The following is a 24,531-nucleotide window of genomic DNA, read 5'->3' as shown; positions in this document are numbered from 1 at the left end:
TATTTTAAAATGGATCAAAGACATAAGAGCTAAAACTCTAAGACTCTTCAAGAAAATATAGGGTCAAGATCTTCATGACCTTGGATTTGCCAACACTTTCTTGGCTATGACACAAAATCACAGTCAACAAAGGACAAAAAAATAGATAAATTGGACTTCATCAAAATTTAAAACTTTTGTGCAAAGGACACTACCAAAGAGTGAAAAGGCAACCAAGAGAATGGGAGAAAATGTATGCAAATTATATATCTGATAAGAGGTTACTATTATTATTATTATTATTATTATTTGAGACAGGGTCTTGCTCTTTTGCCCAGGCTGGAGTGCCATGGCACATTCTCAGCTCACTGCAGCCTCAACCTCCTGGGCTCAAACCATCCTCCCCCCTTAGCCCCCTGAGTAGCTAGAACTACAGGCACACACCACTACATCTGGCTAATTTTTGTATTTTTTTGTAGTGGTGGGATTTTTCCATGTTGCCTAGGCTGATCTTGAACTCCTGAGCTCAAGCAATCCACCCACCTCAGCCTCCCAAAGTGCTGGGATTACAGGCATGAGCCACCGTGCCTGGCCTTGATAAGAGATTAATATCCAGAGTATATAAAGAACTTCTGACACTCAACAATAACAAAAAACCCAATTGAAAAATGGACAAAGGTCTTAAATAGATGGTTCTCCGAAGAAAATATATAAATAGCCAATAAGCACATGAAAAGATGCTCAACATCACTAATTATGAGGGAGACGCATGAGATACTACCTCACACTCATTAGGATGACTATTGTCAAAAAAAAGAAAAAAAGGAAAACAACAAGTATTGACAAGGACATGGAGAAATTAGAAATCTTGTCCATTGCTGGCAGGAATGTAAAATGGTACAGCCACTGTGGAAAGCAGTATAATGGTTCTTCAAAAGTTAAACACAGAATTACCATCAGCAAACCCACTTCTAGGTATATAATACCCAAAAGAATCAAAAGCAGGGACTTGAATGGGTATGTGTACACCAGTATTCATAGCAGCAGTATTCTCAGTGAAGTATTGATACATACCACATGGATGAACTTAAAATTATACTAAGTGAAATCAGCCAGACACAAAAGGACACATATTATTCCATTTATGTGAGGTACCTAGAATAGGCAAATTCCTAAGAACAGAAAGTAGAATAGTGGCTGCCAGGGGCTGGGGAAACGGGGAATGGGGACTTATCACTTAATGGGAACAGAGTCTCAGTTTGGGATGATGAAAAAGTTCTGGAGATGGATAGTGGTGACGGTTGCACAACAATGTATGAATGTTCTTAATGCCACTGCATTGCACACTTAAAAATGGTTAAAATGGTAAATATGTTATGTATAGTTTACCACAATTTAAAAATGTATAAAGTTTCAAGAAATGGGGGGACAATGCTATTAACAGCTCTAGTAACATTCGTGTCAGCAAAAAGATCCTTCTCAAAATGAAAAAGTATCAAATATTCCTTGCCATCTTACAATTGCCAAGAGCAACTAACATCACTTTCTGTTATACCGACTGAAAATTAGGTTGTTAGAAGTATAAACTTTGATGACCTAATCAATGAATTTTCAGAAAAGCCAGTCAGAAAAATCCTATGATCAAGATATTGCATGCTTATAAAGTAATATATAGTATTATATAAAATTATGACACCAATTTTTAAAAAATTTATGTATGTATTGATACTCATGTATCTCCATTAACCTTATTATATTTTACAAATAATAAAACATTTTTTAAAGGAAAAAGCTTTATGGTTAGCTTTTTTTTTTTTTTTTTTTGAGGCAGAGTTTCACTCTGTCACCCAGGCTGGAGTGCAGTGGCATGATCTTGGCTCACTGCAACCTCCACCTCCCTGGTTCAAGCAATTCCCCTGCCTCAGCCTCCTGAGTAGCTGGAATTACAGGCGCACACCACCATGCTGGGCTAATCTTTTTGTATTTTTAGTAGAGACGGGGTTTCACCATGTTGGCCAGACTGGTCTTGAACCCTTGACCTCAGGCAATCCACCTGCCTCGGCCCCCCAAAGTCCTGGGATTACAGATGTGAGCCACCGCGCCCAGCCTATAGTTAGTATTTTAATGGCAAGTTCCCCTGCTTTTGGAAAAGGAGCTATGCATTTGCAGTTTTGTTTTGATGAAGCCCTAGAAATTATGTAGCTGGCCCTGGTGCCAGCTTTCCCATTGATAGCCTGTCCAGCATTGATCAAGCCACTCACCCTCTGCATCAGTTTTCTCACTGCCAAATGGGAATATTTAACCTGCTTCATGAAACTGGCATGAACATTTGTGCATATGTGCATGTGTATGTGTGTGCCTCTGTGTATGTGCATATGTATGAAAGTGGTTTGAAAAAGTATAGATGCTTTAAAATATTGGGTGGCATTGTCGTGACTATGAATAATTTTTAACCACTGCCCTTCCTGGAGTCTGAGTCTTTAGCCAAACACATTGACTGAAAATGAGGAAATTAATTCATTTAATTCATTATTTTCCATGGGGCTTTCCAGACAAACATTTGAGAAAGGAGCTAAGTGATTCATGTGGTCCATAAAGGTATCATTTTTATAGACTGGTGATTATTTTATTATTATTTTTTTTGAGACAGAGTTTTGCTCTTGTCACCCATGCTGGAGTGCAATGGCGTGCTCTTGGCTCACTGCAACCTCCACCTCCTGGGTTCAAGTGATTCTCCTGCCTTGGCCTTCCTAGTAGCTGGGATTATAGGCGGCTGCTACCTTGCCTGGCTAATTTTTGTATTTTCAGTAGAGACAGAGTTTCGCCATGTTGGCCAGGCTGGTCTCAAACTCCTGACCTCAGGTGATCCAAACGCCTTGGCCTCCCAAATGCTGGGATTACAGGCATGTGCCACCATGCTGGGATTACAGGCATGCCCGGCCCTAGACTAGTGATTTTATAGATGGCATTTCTTCACACAACTAAAAGCAGAGTCTAAACTGAAAATGATGCCAGAACACTAGACTTCAGTCAACAATCTTAAAAGCCTACACTCCCAAATAGACTATTTGATAAACCCTCTGACTTTTAAGTAACTCAAAGGAAAAACACCACCAGGAGGGCCGAGTGCCCCCAGAATCGTCCTTGGACCATCTGTAGATCTTGTCTTATGATCCACTTACGCTGAGTGTAAACAAAGATACTGCTGTAAATAGAAGCAAAAATGTCCCTGCACTCAGATGGCTACATCTGGGAGCTCTGCCAAATTAGAGGATTTATGAGTCAGAGCCAGGTGGGTTCCAAAGCAGAAGCTAGGGTCTCAAATCTGAACTTCTACTTAACACACACTTGGTGCCTACTCTGACAATATCGTGACCCTTGGTAAAGTGACTATTAATTCCTACGGCTGGGGCTTTCCTGAGCCCTTTACACATCCTCCTGACTCTCCTTGGAGACTGTGTAGGTAGCCGGCTGAGGGGTGCGGCTAGGACCTTCGGTCAAGCTCTTCTATCAAGAGGCTGGCCCTGAAGAGCCACACTTGTAACTGATCAATAGGTTAACAAGCTGATCGGGGTAGAACTCCAAATCCTTCACCGTTCCTGCGTCTCAAAAGCTGGCCAACATCTCCCTCCCTCCAGGGTAGTAGAATCCACTTTGAAGTGTTCTCTCTCCCTGGCCCTCCCCACTCCCTAACCTTTGCCCTCTTTCTAATTGCCCTGATCTCATCCCAACCTCCATAGCTATGTTTAAAGTCCACCTCTGGGGAACAGACAGATTGAATGTTCCAGATAATCCCTTTCCCAGTCCTGCCTGACATCTGGGTAGGGGGTTTGTCCCTGGACTTCTGGGACACTGGCTGGGGTTTGAGGAGAGAAGCCAGTACCTACCTGGCTGCAGGATGAAGCTGGCCAGTGGCTTCTTCGTTTTGTGGCTCAGCCTTGGGGGTGGCCTGGCTCAGAGCGACACGAGCCCTGATGCAGAGGAGTCCTATTCAGACTGGGGCCTTCGGCACCTCCGGGGAAGCTTTGAATCTGTCAACAGCTACTTCGATTCTTTTCTGGAGCTGCTGGGAGGGAAGAATGGAGTCTGTCAGTACAGGTGCCGATATGGTGAGTGTGCGGTTTCTCTTTCTGTAAAAACTGTTGCTGGTGGACCCATGAACAGCCCTAGAGAGGTCACTATCTGTCTTGCACTTTTTCCTGTTATCCACTTAGAGCTGCCAGATTTAGCAGATAAAAATGTAGGACACCCAGTGAAATGTGAAATCCAAATAAACAACAAATAAGTCATTAGTATAAGTATGTCCAGTGAAATATCTGGGACATATTTATCCTGACAAATTCTTCGTTGTTTATCTCAAACTCACATTTCACTGAACTTACTGTATTGTATCTGGGAAACCTTCCCTGGGCCATTTTAATGAGTTTGTTGTGAGGCAGATCTTAGGAAAAAGAGTACCTGGGGTGGGAAGAAGGAGGGTGGGTATGAGAGGTCTCTGTGAGGAGTTCCCAGGGATGAAAACTGAAGCCGAACATTCAGAGAAAAATCGGCCACGGGGCGAAACCACCTCCTCAGCTGCTCTGTGCTCAGCTTGGAAACAAATTCTCCCTTCCCCCTGCTGCAGTTCACACCGTCCTCCCAGTTCTCAGTTCCTGACTGGCATCAATTTGCTGGACTTTCTCAAGGGAGCTGTCCCTGCCTGCAGCCTCGGCAGTGACAGGCCTGCTGTGGAGAGGAAGGGTTCGTGGCTCACCAGGGATCCCAGGGGCTGTCCCCCGGGCTTGGCGCCACATGTAGAATTGTGAGCTGGCAGGAGCACTTCCCCTACCTTGCCTGAATATGACTGGGGGTACACAGGAGATAAGGTGCACACCTGGCTGCCGGCACGGAGCCCCTGGTCCCACTGCTTCCTTCACTGGGCCCTGGAAATTAATGTAATGGGAGCAAAATGTGGAGCCCCAGGCCTTGAAGCCGGGTGGCATAGTGTAATTGCCAATGCGCGTGAAAACGTTTTCCAAAGCATGCACAGTCTCAGGTCTCAGGTAGCATTAGTTTTATGGTTTATCAACTATCTCATCATGGGATTAGAAATGAAAATGGTGAGTCAGTTTAGCCTAACAGGAAAACACATTTGAGAAATATTTTCTCCAAATACTCAGCAAAGTCAGCTTTGAAGAGATGCACAAAAAAACTACATACTTCCCGGACTCACCCATAAGTCTCTCTATTCCTTTTTGAGTGGGGAAAATCGCTTCCTTATACACTAAGAGTGACTAGGAGGTAATGGTTAATCATTGCATCAGGACCCAAAGTTTTGCAGCATAGATGTTTTAACAATCTATGGTTAAAATCTATGTTTTAACCATCTATGCTGCAGCTTCTTTGTGAAAGTTTCACAGAGAAAAATGCCTGGTCTGTTAGGACCCACCTGGCCCTAAAACCATGTATTTGTCCAAGGCAGTTGGACCAACGCAGAGGCCTTGCCACTGGATTATGCTCACCCCGTTTGAATGGATGGGGCAGGGAAGGGGTTGACTCACTTCAGACATTGGAATCAACACAGGTTTTTTCCTTCCTAAAGGCAACACAGGACTAGTATCTGTGGTTCAGCAAATAGGCAACAGCAGGAATTTTTATTAGGAAATCAAGAACCAAATGCCTTCTTCCTTCTCTAGGAAAACAGCATTAAAAGACTTAAGCAAATTTTAGTTGCAGAGCCTCTGGCTGGGCAGGGTGGAAGCCAGCAGCAACTGGTGGGGGATGGGAAGAGTAAATAGAAGAGGAAGGCAAATAACTCTTCTCACTTTGTGTAAAACAACCTGTTCAACGAGGGGCCTGAAAAACACTTAGAAAAATGGGAGGTTACGCCTCCTTACCTTGGAACCCAGTAGAGCCAAAAACCTGGCGGCTGTGCCCGAAAGATACCTTCTCAAACTGACTGTGTGTGAATCGAGCAATCTTTTGAACAGACAACACCTAACAACGAGTCTGCTCTTTTGTAGTTTGCTTTGAGACACCTCTCTCATGCACTGTGCTCGTCTTTTAAGTAGTGGTTCTCAAACTCACCTGTGAATTGAAGCCCCTGGAGGCCTGATTCAAACAGATCACCGGGCCCCACCCCAGGTGTTTCTGATTAGTAGGAGATTCTGGGCTTAGGAGATCCTCCTGCCTCAGCCTCCCAGTTAGCTTGGGCTACAGCTGTGCGCCACTATGCCCAGATAATTTTGTAACTTTTTGTAGAGAAGGGAATCTCACCATCTTGCCCAGGCTGGTCTCCAACTCCAGGGCTCAAGCAATCCTCCAAACTTGGCCTCCCAAATTGCTGGGATTATAGGCGTGAGCCACGGCACCAGCCAGATTTTACCTTTGATAGGTACTAACTACTCAAACAGTGGCTTTCTAACTTGGGTACACTTCAGATCACCTGAGGGGCTTTAACAACACCTGGCACCAAATCAATTAAATCAAAATTTCTGTGGGTTGGCCCCAGACATCAGTATTTTAACATTTTTCCCAGGTGATTGCAAAGCACAGCCAAGGTAAAGGAGTGCCATTCTATGACGTCATTCTTAGAGAACTTCAGCCCACAGGTTAAATTATGCAGGCAGATAAAACTGTGTATGTATCCTGGTAGCCCATGATAGCATGTCAACATTGTTTTCCGTGCTTCTCATATCTAAAGTAATTTGTTCTCGTGCCAATACACAAAATCTCTACTTGTCAAACAGGTGGGCTATAAATATGACAAGATCCAGCGTGTGTCAATGGCATACCTAGCACAACTGTTATTAAGGAGTCTGTACCAGCTGGGCGCAGTGGCTCACGCCTGTAATCCCAGCACTTTGGGAGCCTGAGGCAGGCAGATCACGAGGTCAGGAGATCGAGACCATCCTGGCTAACATGGTGAAACCCTGTCTCTATTAAAAATACAAAAAAAACTAGCCGGGTGTGGTGGCGGGTGCCAGTAGTTCCAGCTACTCGGGAGGCTGAGGCAGGAGAATGGCGTGAACCTGGGAGGCAGAGCTTGCAGTGAGCCGAGATCTCACCATTGCACTCCAGCCTGGGCAACAGAGCGAGACTCCGCCTCAAAAAAAAAAAAAAAAAAAAAAGGAGTCTGTACCAATGCAAACAAGATTTCCTTGAGAATCGCTTCCAAAATATAGATACCCTTTTCCACCTCCAGAGATTCTGATGCAGTAGGTCTGTGGTGGGACCTTGGAACCACACTTTTAATGGGTAGTCTTTGAACCAGACTTTGAGAAATAAGCATAGTAATGGAAAAATCGTGGGTTTGAATTTAGGAGAAAATACCCCATTGCTGGTGACCTTGGGCGAGTTATCTGACTCTCTCAACCTTAGTTTCCTCAAATATGTAAAAATAATGTTACTAATACCCACCTTGCAAAGGTGTTGTGAGAATTAAAGATAACACACATAAAGAATCAGTGGTATATATAGAGCATGGCAGGTACCAAACAAATTTTATAAACGTTATGAGAAAGAGAGTCTAGTGAACAGGTTAATTGTATTCAGATTCTTCCAGCTCTCTTTCAACATAAAAATGAAAAATCCCAGAAATCCCAGTGGCTGGACAACAGCCTCTCAGCTTCTGAAAGAAGTCCCTCAAGAGAACAACGACTGAAGAGTTATCTGCCTCACGAAGGTCTCTGGAGTTGGGTCAATGGAGCAGAGTTTCTATAATGATACTGTTCACGCTTTCACACTTTAATAAAAGATCCTGAAAATGAATTTCTTCCTGGATTTAGTTCCAAGAGTATCTTAAAGGTTTCTTTAAATATCTGTCTATTGTAATCCCAGCACTTTAGGAGGCTGAGGCGGGTGGATCATTTGAGGTCAGGAGTTTGAGACCAGCCTGGCCAGCATGGTGAAACCCCATCTGTACTAAAAATACAAAAATTAGCCGGGCGTGGTGGCGCGCCCCGTAATCCCAGATACTTGGGAGGCTGAGGCAGGAGAATCACTTGAACCCTGGAGGAAGAGGTTGCAGTGAGCCGAGATCACGCCATTGCACTCCAGCTTGGGCAACAGAGCGAGATTAAGTTTCAAAAATAAACAAATAAATAAATAAATAAAAATAAATATCAGTCTATTTTTTAAAGAGAATTTTTATCTGAAGTTTTACAGCAAAATTTTATAAACCTGTGAGTTTGTATCTTTTTCCAGGGAAATAACTCAAAGACTTCATCAGATTCTCCAGGGGATCCAGAGCCCAAAAAAAGAAAACAGCCACTGGCTTAGAGGCAAACAGATTATTCTAGTTTTTGGGCGACTGACCTCCTAGTCTGCTGGGGACTCAGGGAGGAGGGGAGATGCTCCTGGGATGTGGGACTTTCAGTACTACCACCGGGACGGTACCAGGCAAACCAGGACAAATTGGTCACCCTACTTTACGTAGTAACTTAATCTGTTTTAGCGACTGAAATACAGAGTTCTTCTCTTCAGGAGAATTGCCTCTGTCCTGCTGTGTTCCATTGATGTATTAGTCATGGTGCATCTGAGTGTTTCTGGGAGGAAGGAGGACATACCTTTCTCTTTTTTTCTGGAATTTTGTTTTTCTTGAGACGGAGTCTCCCTCTGTCACCCAGGCTGGAGTGCAGTGGTACCATCTTGGCTCACTGCAACCTCCGCCTTCCAGGTTCAAATGATTCTCCTACCTAAGCCTCCTGGCGTAGCTGGGATTACAGGCATGCGCCACCACGCCTAGCTACTTTGTATTTTTAGTAGAGACGGGGTTTCACCATGTTGGCCAGGCTGGTCTCAAACTCATGACCTCAGGTGATTTCCCTGCTGGGCCTCCTGAAGTGCTGGGATTACAGGTGTGAGCCACCGTGCCCTGCCTGGAAATTATTTTATTTTCTCATGTTTGAGACAGCTAGTTGGGGTTGTTGATGAAGCCATGCCTATAATAGTTTAGTAAATACTCATATTATTCATTTGGTATCATTATCTGTTCTTTATAACAATACAACATTAATAGAAATATCATATTATTGAGTGGAAAATTGTAAAACAAATGACAAAGACATAGTATGTATACTACAAAAAGGTTCTTACAAACTATGAAGAAATAGGTAGGCGAAAGATCTAAAAGAAAAATGAGCAAAGAATGGAAATAGGCAATTGACAGAAAAGAAAAACTAAATGGTTTGCATACAAATAATATGGTTGAATTCAGTATTGATCAGGGGCTTACAAATTAAAGTAACAATGAGATACCGCTTTTAGCCAACAGAGTGGCAAAATTTAAAAGAGGAGTGATAAGAACTATTGCTGCCTGAGATAGGAAAAAAGCACTCCCGTGAATTTCTTTTGGAAATATAAATGTTAATCCTTTTTTTAATGTTGATTTTTAAGTTCTGGGGTACATGTGCAGGATGTGCAGTTTGGTTACACAGGTAAATGTGTGCCACAGTGGTTCTCTGCAGATGTACCTTTTAATAAAGCGTACTCACTCCCTGCTAGCACCTTGGGGGAACCAGCTGGGTGGAGAGGATGGACACACCCTCCCGGGAAGGCAAAACTCTTGCCCTGGGACACAAAACCCTGAAAGTTTTTACTGCTGTTTCCAGTGACAGAGAGATAAAAGGGTGGGCCCAAGAGGCAGTGTCTACCGCTGGCAGGTAGAGCTCTTGGGATTCTTGGCTAACACTTCTCGATCTCCCTCCAGTTGGTCTTTTAAGACTTTTATGGTATTTCGCTTTATTCAGAAGCTTTTAAGTTTTATAAGATCAAATCTGTCAGTCTCTTTCTTTATGGCTTCTGAATTTATGTCTTGATTAGAAAACCATCCTCACATCAAGATTAAACAGTATTCTGCTGTTTTTTCTGTGAAAGCAGCCATAGCTAAATCATAATAGTGTGGCTGTGTTCCAATAAAACTTTTTTTATGAACACTAAAATTTGAATTTGAACAGGATCAAGTTGTCGGCCTCTCACTCCTATAAACAGCTCCAGCCAGAAAATAAAACATGTGTGGATATGATACATTACTAATGCCTAGACTTAAAACATCAACCATAAGCTACTCAAACGATAATTTGAGGATATGGTATCCTTGAATGATTTCTGTTTCTGCCTAGACTAAAACCATTACCTTTTGTCTTAGAACTTATACTTTCAGCTTCATTTCTAAATAGAATTTCTGCAGTTAACATAAAACATTAAATAAAATAAAAATAACCATCATCAGCTGCAGGCTGGATAGGAATTCCATTCCGGTATCTTTCAAACTAGAATAGCAGAGTTTTATCTTCTTTTTTTTTTTTTTTTTTGAGACGGAGTCTTGCTCTGTCGCCCAGGCTGGAGTACAGTGGCACAATCTCGGCTCACTGCAAGCTCCGCCTCCCGGGTTCACGCCATTCTCCTGCCTCAGCCTCTCCGAGTAGCTGGGACTACAGGCACCCGCCACCACGCCCGGCTAATTTTTTGTATTTTTAGTAGAGACGGGGTTTCACCGTGGTCTCGATCTCCTGACCTCGTGATCCGCCCGCCTCGGCCTCCCAAAGTGCTGGGATTACAAGCGTGAGCCACCGTGCCCGGCCCAGAGTTTTATCTTCTATGAGTTATCGTGGGCAAGAAGGCAGAGGGCAACCCAAGAAACCGAGCCAAGTCTGTGGCAAATGCCCTTTTCAGCAAAGTTATTAAAACGATGTTTCACTCTCTGGCTGGGCAACGTGGCTCACGCCTGTAACCCCAGCACTTTGGGAGGCCAAGGAGGGCAGATCACTTGAGGTCAAGCATTTGAGACCAGCCTGGACAACATGGTGAAACCCTGTCTCTACTAAAAACACAAAAAATTAGCCAGGCGTGGTGGCAGGCGCCTGTAATCCCAGCTACTCAGGAGGCTGAGGCAGGAGAATGGCTTGAACACAGGAGGCGGAGGTTGTAGTGAGCTGAGACGCTATCTTGAGTGTGGGGCTACCGTGATGAGACTAGTGTCCTCGTAAGAAGAGAAAGAGAAAGAAGAGAAGACAAGGCCGTCTGCAAGCCAGGAAGAAGGCCCTCACCAGACACGGAATGCACTGGCACCCTGATCTTGGAATTCCCAGCCTTCAGCACCGTGAGGAATAAATTTCTGCCGTGTAAGCCATCCAGTCTATGGTATTTTTGTTATAGCATCCAAACTGCCTGAGACAGGGAATGACTGCTGAATGGGCACAAGGTCTACCTTGGGGGTGATGAAAATGTTTTTGAACTAGATAAAGGTGATGGTTGTACAACATTGTGAATGTACTTAATTGCATACTTTAAGGTGGTTAATTTTATGTTATCTGAATTTCACCTCAATAAGAAAAAGAAGGCTGGGTGCTGTGGCTTATGCCTATAATCCCAGCCCTTTGGGAGGCCAAGATGGGTGGATAACTTCAGTCTGGGAATTCAAGACTAGCTTGGGCAACATAGCCAAACCCCATCTCCACAAAAAATACAAAAATTAGTCAGGTGCAGTAACAGCACTTGTAGTCCTAGCTACTAGGGAGGCTGAGGTGGGAGGCTTGCTTGGGCCTGGGAGATTGAGGCTGCAGTGTGCCAAGATCACACCACTGCACTCCTGCCTGGGTGACAGAGTGAGAGACCCTGTCTCAAAAAATAAAATAAAAAAAGAAAAGAAGCAGGGCACAGTGGCTCATGCTTGTAATTCTAGCAGCTCATTAAGCTGAGGTTGGAGAGCTGCTTGAGCCTAGGAGTTTAAGACCAGCCTGGGCAACATAGCAAGACCCCATCTCTATAAAAAAAACTTACAAGTTAGCCATGCATGATGGCATGCACCTGCAGTCATAGCCAGTTGGACAGCTGAGGCAGGAGGATCACTTGAACCCGGGAGTTTGAAGCTGCAGTGAGCTATGATTATGCCACTGCACTGCACTCCAACCTGGGTGACAGAGTGGGACCCCATCTCTTAAAAAAAAAAAGATGAAAATGAATAGTTACACCATCAAAAAAGTAAAAAGACAACCCACAGAATGGCACAAAATATTTGCAGATTTGACAAGGCACTTGCTTCCAAAATACATAAAGAACACCTACAACTCAACAGTAAAAAGATAAATAACTCAATTATAGAGTGGGTAGAGGATTTAAATAGACATTTTCCAAAAGAATTTATATGAATGGCAAATAAGCACATAAAAAGATGCTCAACATAATCGTTAGAGAAATGCAAATCAAAACTACTGTGAAACACCACCTCACTTCCACCAGGATGGCTACAATAAAAAAGACAGACAATAGCAAGTGTTAGTGAGGATGTGGAGAAATGGGAACCCTCACGCATTGCTGCTGGGAATGTGGTGCAGCCATTTTGGAAAACAGTGTGGCAATTCCTTAAAATGTTCAACAGTGTTACCATATGACCCAGCAATCCTATTCTTATGGAGAAATGAAACACATGTCCACACAAAAACCTGTCTACAAATATTTGTAGCAGTATTACTAAAAGGTGAAAACAACCCAAATGTCTATTAACCGATGAATGGGCAAAAAAATGTGGTATGTCTATACAATGGAAAGTTTTTCTGTTAATAAAGAGAACTTAAGTACTGATACATACTACAACATGTATGAAACCAGAAAACATTATGCTAAGAGAAAGAAGCCAGACACAAAAGGCCACATGTTGTATGATTTAATTCATGTGAAGGAGTTGCCTAGGGCTGCGGGTAGGGAGATGGGAGAGGTGGCTAATGGGTACAGGATTTCTTTTTGAGATTATAATGTTCTAAAATTAGATTATGGTGTTGACTGGACAACTCTGTGGATATGCCAAAACCATTGAATCGTACACATTAAATGAGTGAATGTATATATGAATTACAGCTCAATAAAGCTGTCATAGAAAAAATATAACAGAGATTAAAATCATAATGGCAGGCCAGGCAAGGTGGCTCACGCCTGTAATCCCAGCACTTTGGGAAGCCAAGGTGGGTGGATCACTTGAGGCCAGGAGTTCGAGACCAGCCTGGCCAATATGGTGAAACCCCATCTCTACTAAAAATACAAAGATTAGCTGGGTGTGGTGGTGCGCGCCTGTAACCCCAGCTACTCAGGAGGCTGAGGCAGGAGAATGACTTGAACTTGGGAGGCGGAGATTGTGGTGAGCCAAGATCGCACCACTGCACTCCAGCCTGGGCGACAGAGCGAGATTCCGTCTGAAAAAAAAAATCATAATGGCAACTGCAACAGTTATATGTTATTGAGTAACAAGGTACCTCGAAACTTAGCAGCTTACAATAGCAAAGATTATATCACACAGTTGCTGAGGTTCAGGGATCCTGGAGTAGCTTTGCTGGGCAATTCTGGCTCAGTTTCTCCTAAGGTTGAGGTCATGCTGCCCAGCTGATGCTGCCATCTCTGGAGATGCAGCTGGGGCTGGAGGATCTCTTGTTAAATTCACGTGGCTATTGGCAGGAGGTTTTAGTTCTTTGCCACATGGGTCGTTCCATGGGACTGTTCATGACATAACTTCCCCTAGAGTGAACGGTGAGAGAGAGGGAGAGTAAGAGAGCCCAAGACAGAAATCATGCTCTTTTATAGCTTAATCTTAGGAGGAACACACCTCCACTTCTGCAGTATTCTCTGGGTCACACAGACCACTCCTGGGACTATATACAAGGAGGTGAATACCAGGAGGTGGGGATCATTGGAAGTCATCTTGGACCACAATCTTATAACCACATGTATCACAGCAACAAATACCCAAACTGTGGTAGAAACTGCTTAGTGTCCCCTAATATCCATTCTTCCCCTTTTCTACAGTATAAAGCCCCTCCTTCCACGTTTTAGCTGGGCTCATGGCTGCCCACTTCATTTCCTAGCCCACCTTGGCAACCAGATTTTGCCATTTGATTAAGGTCTGGCCAGAGGGAAGTATGAGAAAGTGACATGTATAACATTCTGGAGTGTTTACTGAAGAGAGGGGCTGGACCCTTCCAACTCCTGCCATTCTGCTACAGGTAATATGGATGTGTTGGCTCAAGTGCCATATTAGACCATGAGAGCCAGGGCTACACTCTAGGGCTGGCAGAGCAGAAAGCTAGAAGCAGCCTGGGTTCCAGGAAAGTGCAGATTTACTATACCAGAGGCATGAGTCTTAGCTCTGGATTTCTATGAGATATTCTATCTTGTTTAAGGATCTGAATAATATAGGTATATAGAAAGTATAATACACATATGGAGAAAATTGCAGTGCTCTGTTGAATGACATACAGAAAGACCTGAGTAAATACAGAACTATACCGTGTTCATATTTGGGAAGACTGAGTATCCTAAGAAAGGCAATTGTCTCCAAATCTATACATTCGATGGATTTTTAAATCAAACTCTTGGCCATCTTTCTTGTAGAATTTACTAAGTTGATTCTACAAATTCAAAAAAGTTGCAAAATTCTTTGTGAGAGTAAAGGTCCAAGAATAATCAAGACAATTTTGCAGAATGATACGAAGTGAGGGCTTTAAAACATAAACTGAGTATCTAAAAATTAAAACAGAATGATGAGTGCAAAGAGGCTTCAACTGCACCTGAACCTGTACTTGAACTGTCACATTTAATTAAAAAAAAAATAATTTATAGCAAGTTTGGCAAATGTTAACATTTATTATGTTTGTGCATTTGGTACATGGCTGTTTGTTTCTCTGATTTTCAACAGTTTTGAAATATTTCATAATATAAAATAATTAAAAATAAATACCTGGTAGGAGAAGAAGGAAGGAAAGAAGGAAGGAGAAAGAAAGAAGAAAAGCAGAAGAAGAAAAGGAGGAAGGAAGGAAGGAAAGAAGGAGGGAAGGAAGGAAGAAAGGAAGGAAGGAAGAAAAAGGAAAGAAAGAAAAGGAAAGAAAGAAAGAAAGAAAGAAAGAAAGAAAGAAAGAAAGAGAGAGAAAGAAAGAAACGGTCATATGCCTTATTCTAAGGATTAATTATTCTTAGCACATTTCCCCAGTCTTAACACTAGGTCTTGTATCTCCTAAAAAGAGGCAGAGATGTGGTGAAGGAGCATAGACTTTGGAGACAACAGGAAATCTGACTTTATATCCTATTTCCCTCACTTTCTCTATGATGGTAGGCAAATCATATGACCTCTTAGCCCGAGTTTCTTATCTGGATAATGGGATAAAATACCCACTGCAGATGGCTGTCCTGAGGTCATCTCAGGTCAAGGTTATCTTTACCTGTGAGCACTGCCATTGATACAGCTGATATAGCTTCTCTCTACACATTTGAAAGATCTTAAAAAACAGAAATTCAAAGCTGTTCAGATCATTTCTGCTTAGTTCTATGAAGGAAATGCCTAAGATATCATATCAGGGTGATTTCTTTGCTCTTTGCTCAATAATACTCTGTCTACATTTATGGAATCTTGCTTGAATTTCCTGCAAGTTAAACCCTTTTGTGGTGCTGCTACAATTCCGATTCCTTAAGTGTATGATCAAGTTGTGTTCTTTTTGTTCTTTGAGTGGTGAGTGGTCTTGCAGTGAAGGAATGAGGAACCTTGAGTTTTAGTTGGGTTTTGCCATGGCCCTTATCTTCAATGTTATGCACTTAAAAAACATTAGAAATGTCAGTAAATAAGTGCTCATTGGGTGCGGTGGCTCACGCCTGTAATCCCAGCACTTTGGGAGGCCAAGGCGGGTGGATCACTTGAGGTCAGGAGTTCGAGACCAACCTGGCCAACATGGTGAAACCCTGTCTCTACTAAAAATACAAAAATTAGCTGGGCGTGGTGGCACATGCCTGTAATCCCAGCTACTCGGGAGGTTGAGTCAGGAGAATCGCTTGAACCCAGGAGGCAGAGGTTGCAGTGAGCCAAGGTCACACCACTGCACTTCAGCCTGGGAAACAGAGAGAGACCTTGTCTCAAAAAAAAAAAAAAAAAAAAAGTGCTCATGAAATTTTTTGAGATTAGGAGAAAAAGTCAAAGTGGTTTGAAAGTCATTATTCTTCTGTGACATCATCATCATCATCACCTGATTTGGATGTGAGGAACAGTGACTTTTAAAGAAAAAGTGAAATATGCTTTTAGAAAATTTTCATTTGACGAATGTTCCCAAATGCTTGATTTCTAAATATTTCTTCTTGCTTCTTTCCTTTCTTCCTCCTGCAAGGAAAGGCACCAATGCCCAGACCTGGCTACAAGCCCCAAGAGCCCAACGGCTGCGGCTCCTATTTCCTGGGTCTCAAGGTACCAGAAAGTGTATGTACTGCCAGCATTACCTTCTTGGTTGGTTGGTTTTGACTGAGAGCAATCCTAGAGTTATCCTTGATGGAAGTGATTGTTTTTGGAAAAAAGTTGAACAATACAATGGAGTATTTTAAATTGGATATGAGGGAGAGAATTTTCAAAGAAGATATCTGATTTCCTTTTCTCGGGGACAGCTGTCCCTCAGATAAGCCCTTGGTAGTGGATCAGAACTTTGAAATCACCACTGAAAATGTCAGCTGAGACTTAGGGCATCATGACATAACTTAATTTGAGATACATCTGACAGGTTTGATTTATTGAAATTAGTGGACCATTCCAGTGATGTGCCGGAGCCAGCTGGTGCTTGCCAGTGAGAGCTGATTGTTACATATTGTCATGACTTTTACAAGCAGCTGACTTCATGTTAGTAGTGCCAAACTGGCTATGTTTGGAGTGCTGACATCATAGAAATCTGCACACACACACACACACACACACCCCACGCCCTGCTAATTTTTGTATTTTTAGTAGAAACGGGGTTTCACCATGTTGGCCAGGGTGGTCTCGAACTCCTGGCCTGAAGTGATCCACCCACCTTGGCCTCCCAAAGTGCTGGGATTACAGCCGTGAGCCACTGTACCCAGACACATGTGACATTTTATGAACTTAGTGACACAGTTTATGCCACTACATTTACAGTTGTTTATAGGATGCTTAGTAATCATGGGTGTGTGTGAGATGTTATGGTTTGACCACAGTCCTCTTGTGATCAGGAGCTGTGTGTTCTATACCCACTCTACTTTCCAACACACACCCACACGCACACACACGCACACACACGCACACCCTTAAAATACTGCTGTCTGGGATGCTGGTGATCTCTTGATGAACTGAGGCTGAATTTTTTTTTATACTTCTTAGCCGTAGAATCCTTTGCTCACACAAAATCTCATATGGGACTGTTAAGTGTTAATTAAATTTACAAGCCCTGTGGCTCTGCTCTCTTGACTACCCTTCTGGTCTCTATTTTCATTACTGTAAGCTGCCTCTGAATTTTAAAATTACTAACATTTAAAAAAAAAAAAGGTGAAAAATGGCCAGAATCACTTATTGAACTAAGAACTAAGTAACAATGAAAACTTGTAATCCTGTGACTGTTGGTATTCTACGGAGTCATTGGTGTTTCTGAATTGATCAGGATATGCGATAGAAATGTGAGAACCAGCTAGTTAATAACAAGGTGGGCAAGGTTGCCTAAGGTCCTTAGTCTAAACGTGGCATTTCTTCCCCTTCTTTTCCCTTCCTTCACTTTTCCACAGATGGACTTGGGCATTCCAGCAATGACAAAGTGCTGCAACCAGCTGGATGTCTGTTATGACACTTGCGGTGCCAACAAATATCGCTGTGATGCAAAATTCCGATGGTGTCTCCACTCGATCTGCTCTGACCTTAAGCGGAGTCTGGGCTTTGTCTCCAAAGTGGAAGGTAGGTATCTCAATGGCATGTACAGGGAGTTTTGTTCCTGTTTTCACACTGAGATATAGCCAGAACCCCTTGACTCAAAGAGATCATCAGAGCTCACTGAATATTCTTTATGGAACACTGTGGCTGAGCAAGAAATGGTGAAGGAAAGATTCTGGGCACTCCTTCACTCAAGTGCTTGCTGTCCTGCCCGCGAGCTGCTGGCACCACTCCTGAAGGTAAACGGCTATACCAAAGCCTTCCCAGAAAAATAAAAATCTATCATTTAAGGCTGGAGAAGGAATTGCCCAACTGGCTTGGATTATCCATTCCACTGTTAAATAATTTTCCATATCAGGAATTATTCCTTATAGGACCACTTGGTTTGGCTTAAGCTTTTTTTTTTTTAATTTTGTTTTCAGTCAGTGTAGGAGCTCAAAAAACCTTTTCTGCATAAAGATCTCTATATACTTAAGGATAATTATTTTATTTAAATTTTTAAAAAGCTTTTTTGAGACAGAATCTCACTCTGTTGCCCAGGCTGGAGTGCAGCGGTGTGATCTCAGCTCACTACAACCTCTGCTTTCTGAGTTCAAGCGATTCCTGTGCCTCAGCCTCCCACGTATCTGGGATTACAGGCACCCATCACCATGCCCAGCTGATTTTTGTATTTTTAGTAGAGATGGGGTCACGCCATGTTGCCCAGGCTGGTCTCGAACTCCTGAACTCAAGCGATCTGCCCACCTCAGCCTCCCAAAGTGCTGGGATTATAGGTGTGAGCCACCACACCCAGCAAGGATAGTTATTTTAAACAACTGCTTTGCTACCTAGTTTCTAGCACTGACTATAATTTCTTTTTTCCTAATTTACTTAGGAAAAGTTTTTACGCTCTCAGTTTCTGAAGCCAGGATATTATATCCAGGTATGAATTAGCATTTTCTATTTTTAGATGGTAAGAGTTGAAATGCAGGCTGATAAAGAGCTGGCTCCACACCACAGAGAGTGTCTGCAGTAGAGAGAATTTTGGATCTTTTCATAGATCAATGTCTAGAGTGCAGTCTGGAGGTGAAGGTGTGAGGGCTTGGAAATGTGAATAATTCAGCGTGCCCTATGAAAGGGAGTATCATTCTATTCTGTTTCTACAGAGGGTGAAAAAGTACCTGCTGCTAATCTAGGGTCAGGTCAAGTTACTTCCTGCAAGCAATGTCCTATTGATTAATTCTCCCAAATATCTCTTTCATATCCTACTTGCTTGGTTACTGCAAATTAACCCAGTCTCTGTGTCCCATCTAATTGATGGTCACCATTGGGACCAGGTATGCCACACGAATGTGATCATCTCAACCCCCTATGTAAATCATTCAATAGATTCCTCCTCCTTACGGATGAAATCCAAACTCCTCAGTATGCCGTCCATGGCCCTTTTTGATTCAGCCCTAGCCTTTCTCTCCACCATTATCTTGGACATTTCTGGTCTGTCTCCTGACTCCTGCCTCAGTGGGCTCAGAACTGTCCCTTCGTAGATTCTACAAAAAGAGTGTTTCCAACGTGGTGAATCAAAACACAGTTTCCTTTCTGTGAGATGCATCCACACATCACAAAGCATTTTCAGATAGCTTGTTTCTAGTTTTTATCATGGGATATTAGATGTTTTTCTTATAGGTCTCAATGGGCTCAGAAATGTCCCTTTGTAGATTCTACAAAAAGAGTGTTTCCTACCTGGTGAATCAAAACACAGGTTCCATTCTGTGAGGTGAATCCACCCATCAAAAAGCATTTTCAAAGATTGCTTATTTCTCATTTTTATCACAGAATATTTGATTTTTCCTTATGGGCCTCAGTAGGCTCAGAAATGTCCCTTCGTAGAATCTACACAAAGTGTTTCCAACCTGGTGAATCAAACTACTTGGGTTGATGGCCCATTCCCTTCTGCCCCTGTGTGAAATGCCCTAATCATTCATTTTTTGTTGTTGTTGAAACAGATTTATTAAGCTACAATTCACACATGATACAATTCACTCATTTAAATGCTTTTAAATATGTTCACAGAGTTATGCAGTCAATCCCACAGTCAATTTTAGAACATATCACCCTGAAAAGGAACCCCAGGGCCATTAACAGTCTGTCCCCAAACTCCCCCTGCCCAGCTCGAGGAAATCACGAATCTACTTTCTACCGCTAGAACTGCCTATTCTGGACATTTCATATAAATGGAATCATACAATATATGGTTTTCTGTGACTGACTTATTTCACTTGGCAAGGTTTATCCATGTTGTAGAATGTATCAGTATTTCATTCCTTTTTATTGTTGAATAATATTCCATTGTATGGCTGTAACATATTTTCTGTATCCATTCATCAATTGATGGACATTTGGGTTGTTTCTACATTCTGGCTAGTATGAATAATACTGCTATGAACATTTATGCAGAAATTTTTGTGGAAACATATGTTTTCATTTCTTTTGTATCTAGGAGAGGAATTGTTGGGCTAAATGGTAACTCTGTGTTTAACATTTTGAAGAGCTGCCAAACTGTTTTCCAAAGTTGCATTCCCACCAGCAAACTGTGAAGGCTCAGGTTTTTCCACATCTTCACCAATATTTGTCATTATCTGTCTTTTTAATTATAGACCCTACTCCACGTGAAGTTGTATCTCATGGTGGTTTTGATTTGCATTTCCCTGACAGTTACTGATGTTGGGCATCTCTTTATGTGCTTATGGGCCATTGCACGTATACTTGGATGTCTATTAGGATCCTGTGGCCCTTTTTAAATTGTAGCGTCTTTTTATTATTGAGTTGTAAGAGTTCTTTATATATTCAAGTCCTTTATCAGATATATGATTAGCAAACATTTTCTCCCCCTTTTTTTTTGTTTTTTTTTTTTTCCCTCTACTTTCTTGATAGTATTATTGGTAGCACGGAAGTTTCAAATTCTAAGTCCAATTTATCTATTTTTGAATCTATTCTTTTGTCACTTGTACTTTTGGTGTCATATGTATTAATCCTTTGCCTAACCCAAGGTCACAAAGATTTACTCACGTTTTCTTCTAAGAGTTTAATTGTTACTGCTCTTACATTTAGGTTTGTGATTCATTTTGAATTAATATTGGTGTAAGAAAAAGGTCCAATTTCATTCTTTTCTATGTGGATATTCAGTTGTTCTGGCACCGTTTGTTGAAAAGACTATTCTTTCCTATGTTAAATTATTTTTGCACCCTTGTCAAAAATCAATTGACCATAAAGGTTAGCATAAAGGTTAGGATTTATTTCTAGATGCTCAATTCTATTCCACTGATCTATGTCAGGACCATGCTGTCTGTTACTGTTGTTATGCAGTAAATTTTGAAATCAAGATGTGTTCTTAAACTGTGTACTTTTTTGTCAAGACTATTTTGGATATTCTGGATCCCTCACATTTCCATATGAATTTTAGGAACTGCTTGTTAATTTCTCCAAGGAATGGCAGCTAGAATTTTGAGAGGGTTATTGTTGAATCTATAGATCAATTTGAGAATATTGCCATCTTAACAAAATTATATCTATACCAATGTCCTTTCCATTTATTTAGGTCTTCTTTAATTTAGTTCAACAATATGTTTATAGTTTTCACAGTACAAATCTTGGACTTCTGTTAAATTTATTCCTAAGTATTTTATTCTTTTTAATGCTATTGAAATGTAATTGTATTTAAATTTTATTTTCAGATCATTTATTAATAATGTATAGAAATTCATTTGATTTTTGTACATTGATCTTATATCCTGCAACCCAGCTGAAATAACTCCTTAGTTCTAATATATTTTTTTCATGGATTCCATAGTCTTTTTTATATATAAGATAATGCCATCTGCATATCATCTTCCTTTCCAATTTGGATTTTTAAAATTTTTTTCTCTTGCCTAATTGCCCTGGCTAGAGCTTCCAATACAACATTGAATAGAAGTGTTGCGAGTGGACATTTTGTCTTGTTCCTGATCTTAGAGTAAAAGCATTTTGTCTTTCACCATTGAGCATGATTCTTAGCTATGGCTGTCTCTAGATGGCCTTTGTTAGGTTGTGGGAGTTCTCCTCTTTTCCCAGTTTGTTGAGTGTTTTCTTTTAATTTTTCTTTTTCTTTTTTTTTTTTTCTGAGATGGAGTTTCACTCTTACGCCCAGGCTGGAGTGAAGTGGTGTGATCTTGGCTCACTGCAACCTCTGCACCCTGGGTTCAAGCAATTCTCCTGCCTCGGCCTCCTGAGTAGCTGGGATTACAGGTGCCCGCCACCATGCCCAGCTAATTTTTGTATTTTTAGTAGAGATGGGGTTTCGCCATTTTGGCCAGGCTGGTCTCGAACTCCCGACCTCAGGTGCTCCACCTGCCTCGGTCTCCCAAAGTGCTAGGATTACAGGCATGAGCCACTGCACCTGGCCGAGTGTTTTTATCGTGAAAAAGTGTTGGATGTTTTCAAATGTTTTTTCTGCATCTATTGAGATGATCATGTGGTATTTGTTCTATATTCTATTGATGTAGTGTATCATATTAATTGATTTTAGTATGGTTTAGCATTCTTAGGCTAAATCCCACTTAGTCATGATGTAAACCTTTTTATATGTTGCTGGATTCAGTTTACTAGTATTTTGTGGAAGATTTTGCATCCATATTCATAAGAGATACTAGTCTATAGTTTATTATTTTTGTGATGTCTTTTGTTTTGGTATCAGAGTAATATTGACCTCATAAAATGAGTTGGGCAGTGATCCCTTCTCTCCTAATTTTTTAAAAAGCTTAGAAAGGATTGATATTAATTCTTTAAATGTTTGGTAAAATTCCCCAGTAAAGCCAAGTAGAACTGGGTTTCTTTGGGGAAGTCTTTAATTACTAAATCACGAGCTTGGGTTAGTAATTGTATTTATATACACTAGTAATCTATTCATATTTTCTATTCTTGAGTCAGTTTCAGCAGTTCATGTCTCTCTACAAATTTGTCCATTCCATCCAAGTTATCAACATTTTTTGGCATGTAGTTATTCATAGTATTCCCTTATAATCCTTTTTATTTTTATTTTTTTGAGATGGAGTCTCGCTCTATCACCCAGGCTGGAGTGCAATGGTGCGATCTCGGCTCACTGCAAGCTCTGCCTTTGGGTTCACGCCATTCTCCTGCCTCAGCCTCCTGAGTAGCTGGGACTACAGGGCCCGCCACCATGCCTGGCAAATTTTTTGTATTTTTAGTAGAGACGGGGTTTCACCGTGTTAGCCGGGATGGTCTTGTTAGCCAGGAGGTCTCCTGACCTCGTGATCTGCCTGCTTCGGCCTCCCAAAGTGCTGGGATTACAGGCGTGAGCCACCGCGCCCGGCCCTAATCCTTTTTATTTCTGTAAGATTGTTAGTGACATTTCTCTCTCGTTCCTGAATTTGGTAATTTGAGTCCTCTCTTTTTTTCTTGGTTAGTCTAGCTAAAACTTTGTTAACATTTTTTATCTTTTCAATGAACCAACTTAAAAAAATTGATATATCATTCACATACTATAAAATTTACCCTTTAAAAGTATACACTTCAGTGGTTTTTGTATATTCACAGAGTTGTACAACCATCACCACAATCTAATTCCAGAACATTTTCATTAGTCCCAAAAGAAACCCTGTAGCCATTAGCGGTCACTACTCACTACCTCCCCTACCCCACCCCAGCCCTAGACAACCACTATTTTACTCTCTGTATGGATTGCCTATTCTGGAAATTTCATATAAATGGAATCATACAATATGTGGCCTTTTGTGTCTGGCTTCTTTTGCTTAGCATAATGTTTTCAAGATTCATCCATGTTTTAGTATGCATCAGTACTTCATTTTCCTGACCATTCTTGAAGTTTAAACTTAGATATCTTACTTCCTCTCAGATACCTCTCCTAATAACCCTTGCTGCAAAGGGATAGAGACCCTTTCTGTGGGCTTCCATACCACCTGTCTGTTTACCTGTCCACCTCTTTATCCAAACTGTACAGTCCTTAATTGAGGATGCCTTTTGTCTCTGTATCCTTGGCTCCTGAGACAGTGGCTAACCAACATATCCAAGCCATGCAAATGTTTCTCCATCAATGAATGGTTGTTCATCCAATACTTGAACAGTGAAAGCTATAGGCGAGATTGGGTGTGTTCTGGGTGGTATGGCCATAGATGGGAAAGCTATGGGAAACATAGTTGTTCATGTGAGGGAGTCTTCTGCAAAAAATATTCTCCATGGAGTGAGCATGGTGGTGTGGGAGGTTCTGGTTGCTCACCATTGTTTTGACCAAGGGCCCACATGTGAGGGCACCTCCAGGTGTCTTCTGCTTTACTGGATTGGATGGGAGCTTTTCTGAGAACATTCTCTGAAATGGATGCCCTTCCTTTGAATTTTGTATTTGGATTATTGTCTCTACTTTCCTCTGGGTATCATGTCATCCCTGGAAATACTCTTCAAAATTAGTGTTAACCTTTCTGTCCCTCTTCATCTTTTTCAAGCAGCCTGTGATTCCCTGGTTGACACTGTGTTCAACACCGTGTGGACTTTGGGCTGCCGCCCCTTTATGAATAGTCAGCGGGCAGCTTGCATCTGTGCAGAGGAGGAGAAGGAAGAGTTATGAGGAAGAAGTGATTCCTCCTTGGTTTTGAGTGACACCACAGCTGTCAGCCTTCAAGATGTCAGTCTTCGAGTCAGCATGACTCATTCATTCTTCCAACAGTTTGGACACCACAAAGCAGGAGAAAGGAACATTTTTTTACAGCTGGAAAATGAGTCCTATCCTTTGAGGAAATTTGAAAAAAGACATGGAGTGGTTTGAAGGCTACTCTTCATTTAAGACTGCTCTCCCCAACCAAGACACGTTTGCCTGGAAATTCAGTTCTTAGCTTAAAGACTAAAATGCAAGC

General features: G+C 41.7%; 1 protein-coding gene across 2 annotated transcripts; it reads left to right on the top strand.

Annotated features, from left to right (window-relative positions):
- The first annotated feature begins 3,877 nt into the window (after positions 1 to 3,877).
- On the top strand, positions 3,878 to 24,245 carry LOC116463683 (group XIIB secretory phospholipase A2-like protein). Of its 2 annotated transcripts, none has more exons than XM_032146894.2 (4): positions 3,878 to 4,088; positions 16,095 to 16,183; positions 17,491 to 17,656; positions 24,127 to 24,245. In XM_032146894.2, exons 1-4 carry the CDS (start codon positions 3,878 to 3,880, stop codon positions 24,243 to 24,245), a joined length of 585 nt encoding a protein of 194 aa, XP_032002785.1. The 2 variants fall into 2 exon arrangements, with proteins under 2 accessions (XP_032002785.1, XP_032002784.1); XM_032146893.2 differs by having other exon boundaries at positions 24,124 to 24,245.
- Positions 24,246 to 24,531: the final 286 nt, after the last annotated feature.

The sequence above is a fragment of the Hylobates moloch genome, unplaced genomic scaffold (assembly GCF_009828535.3).
Source record: "Hylobates moloch isolate HMO894 unplaced genomic scaffold, HMol_V3 SCAFFOLD_52, whole genome shotgun sequence".
Lineage (NCBI taxonomy): Eukaryota > Metazoa > Chordata > Mammalia > Primates > Hylobatidae > Hylobates > Hylobates moloch.
Note: the sequence above shows the minus strand (reverse complement) of the source record. Positions and strands in the feature narration are given on the sequence as shown.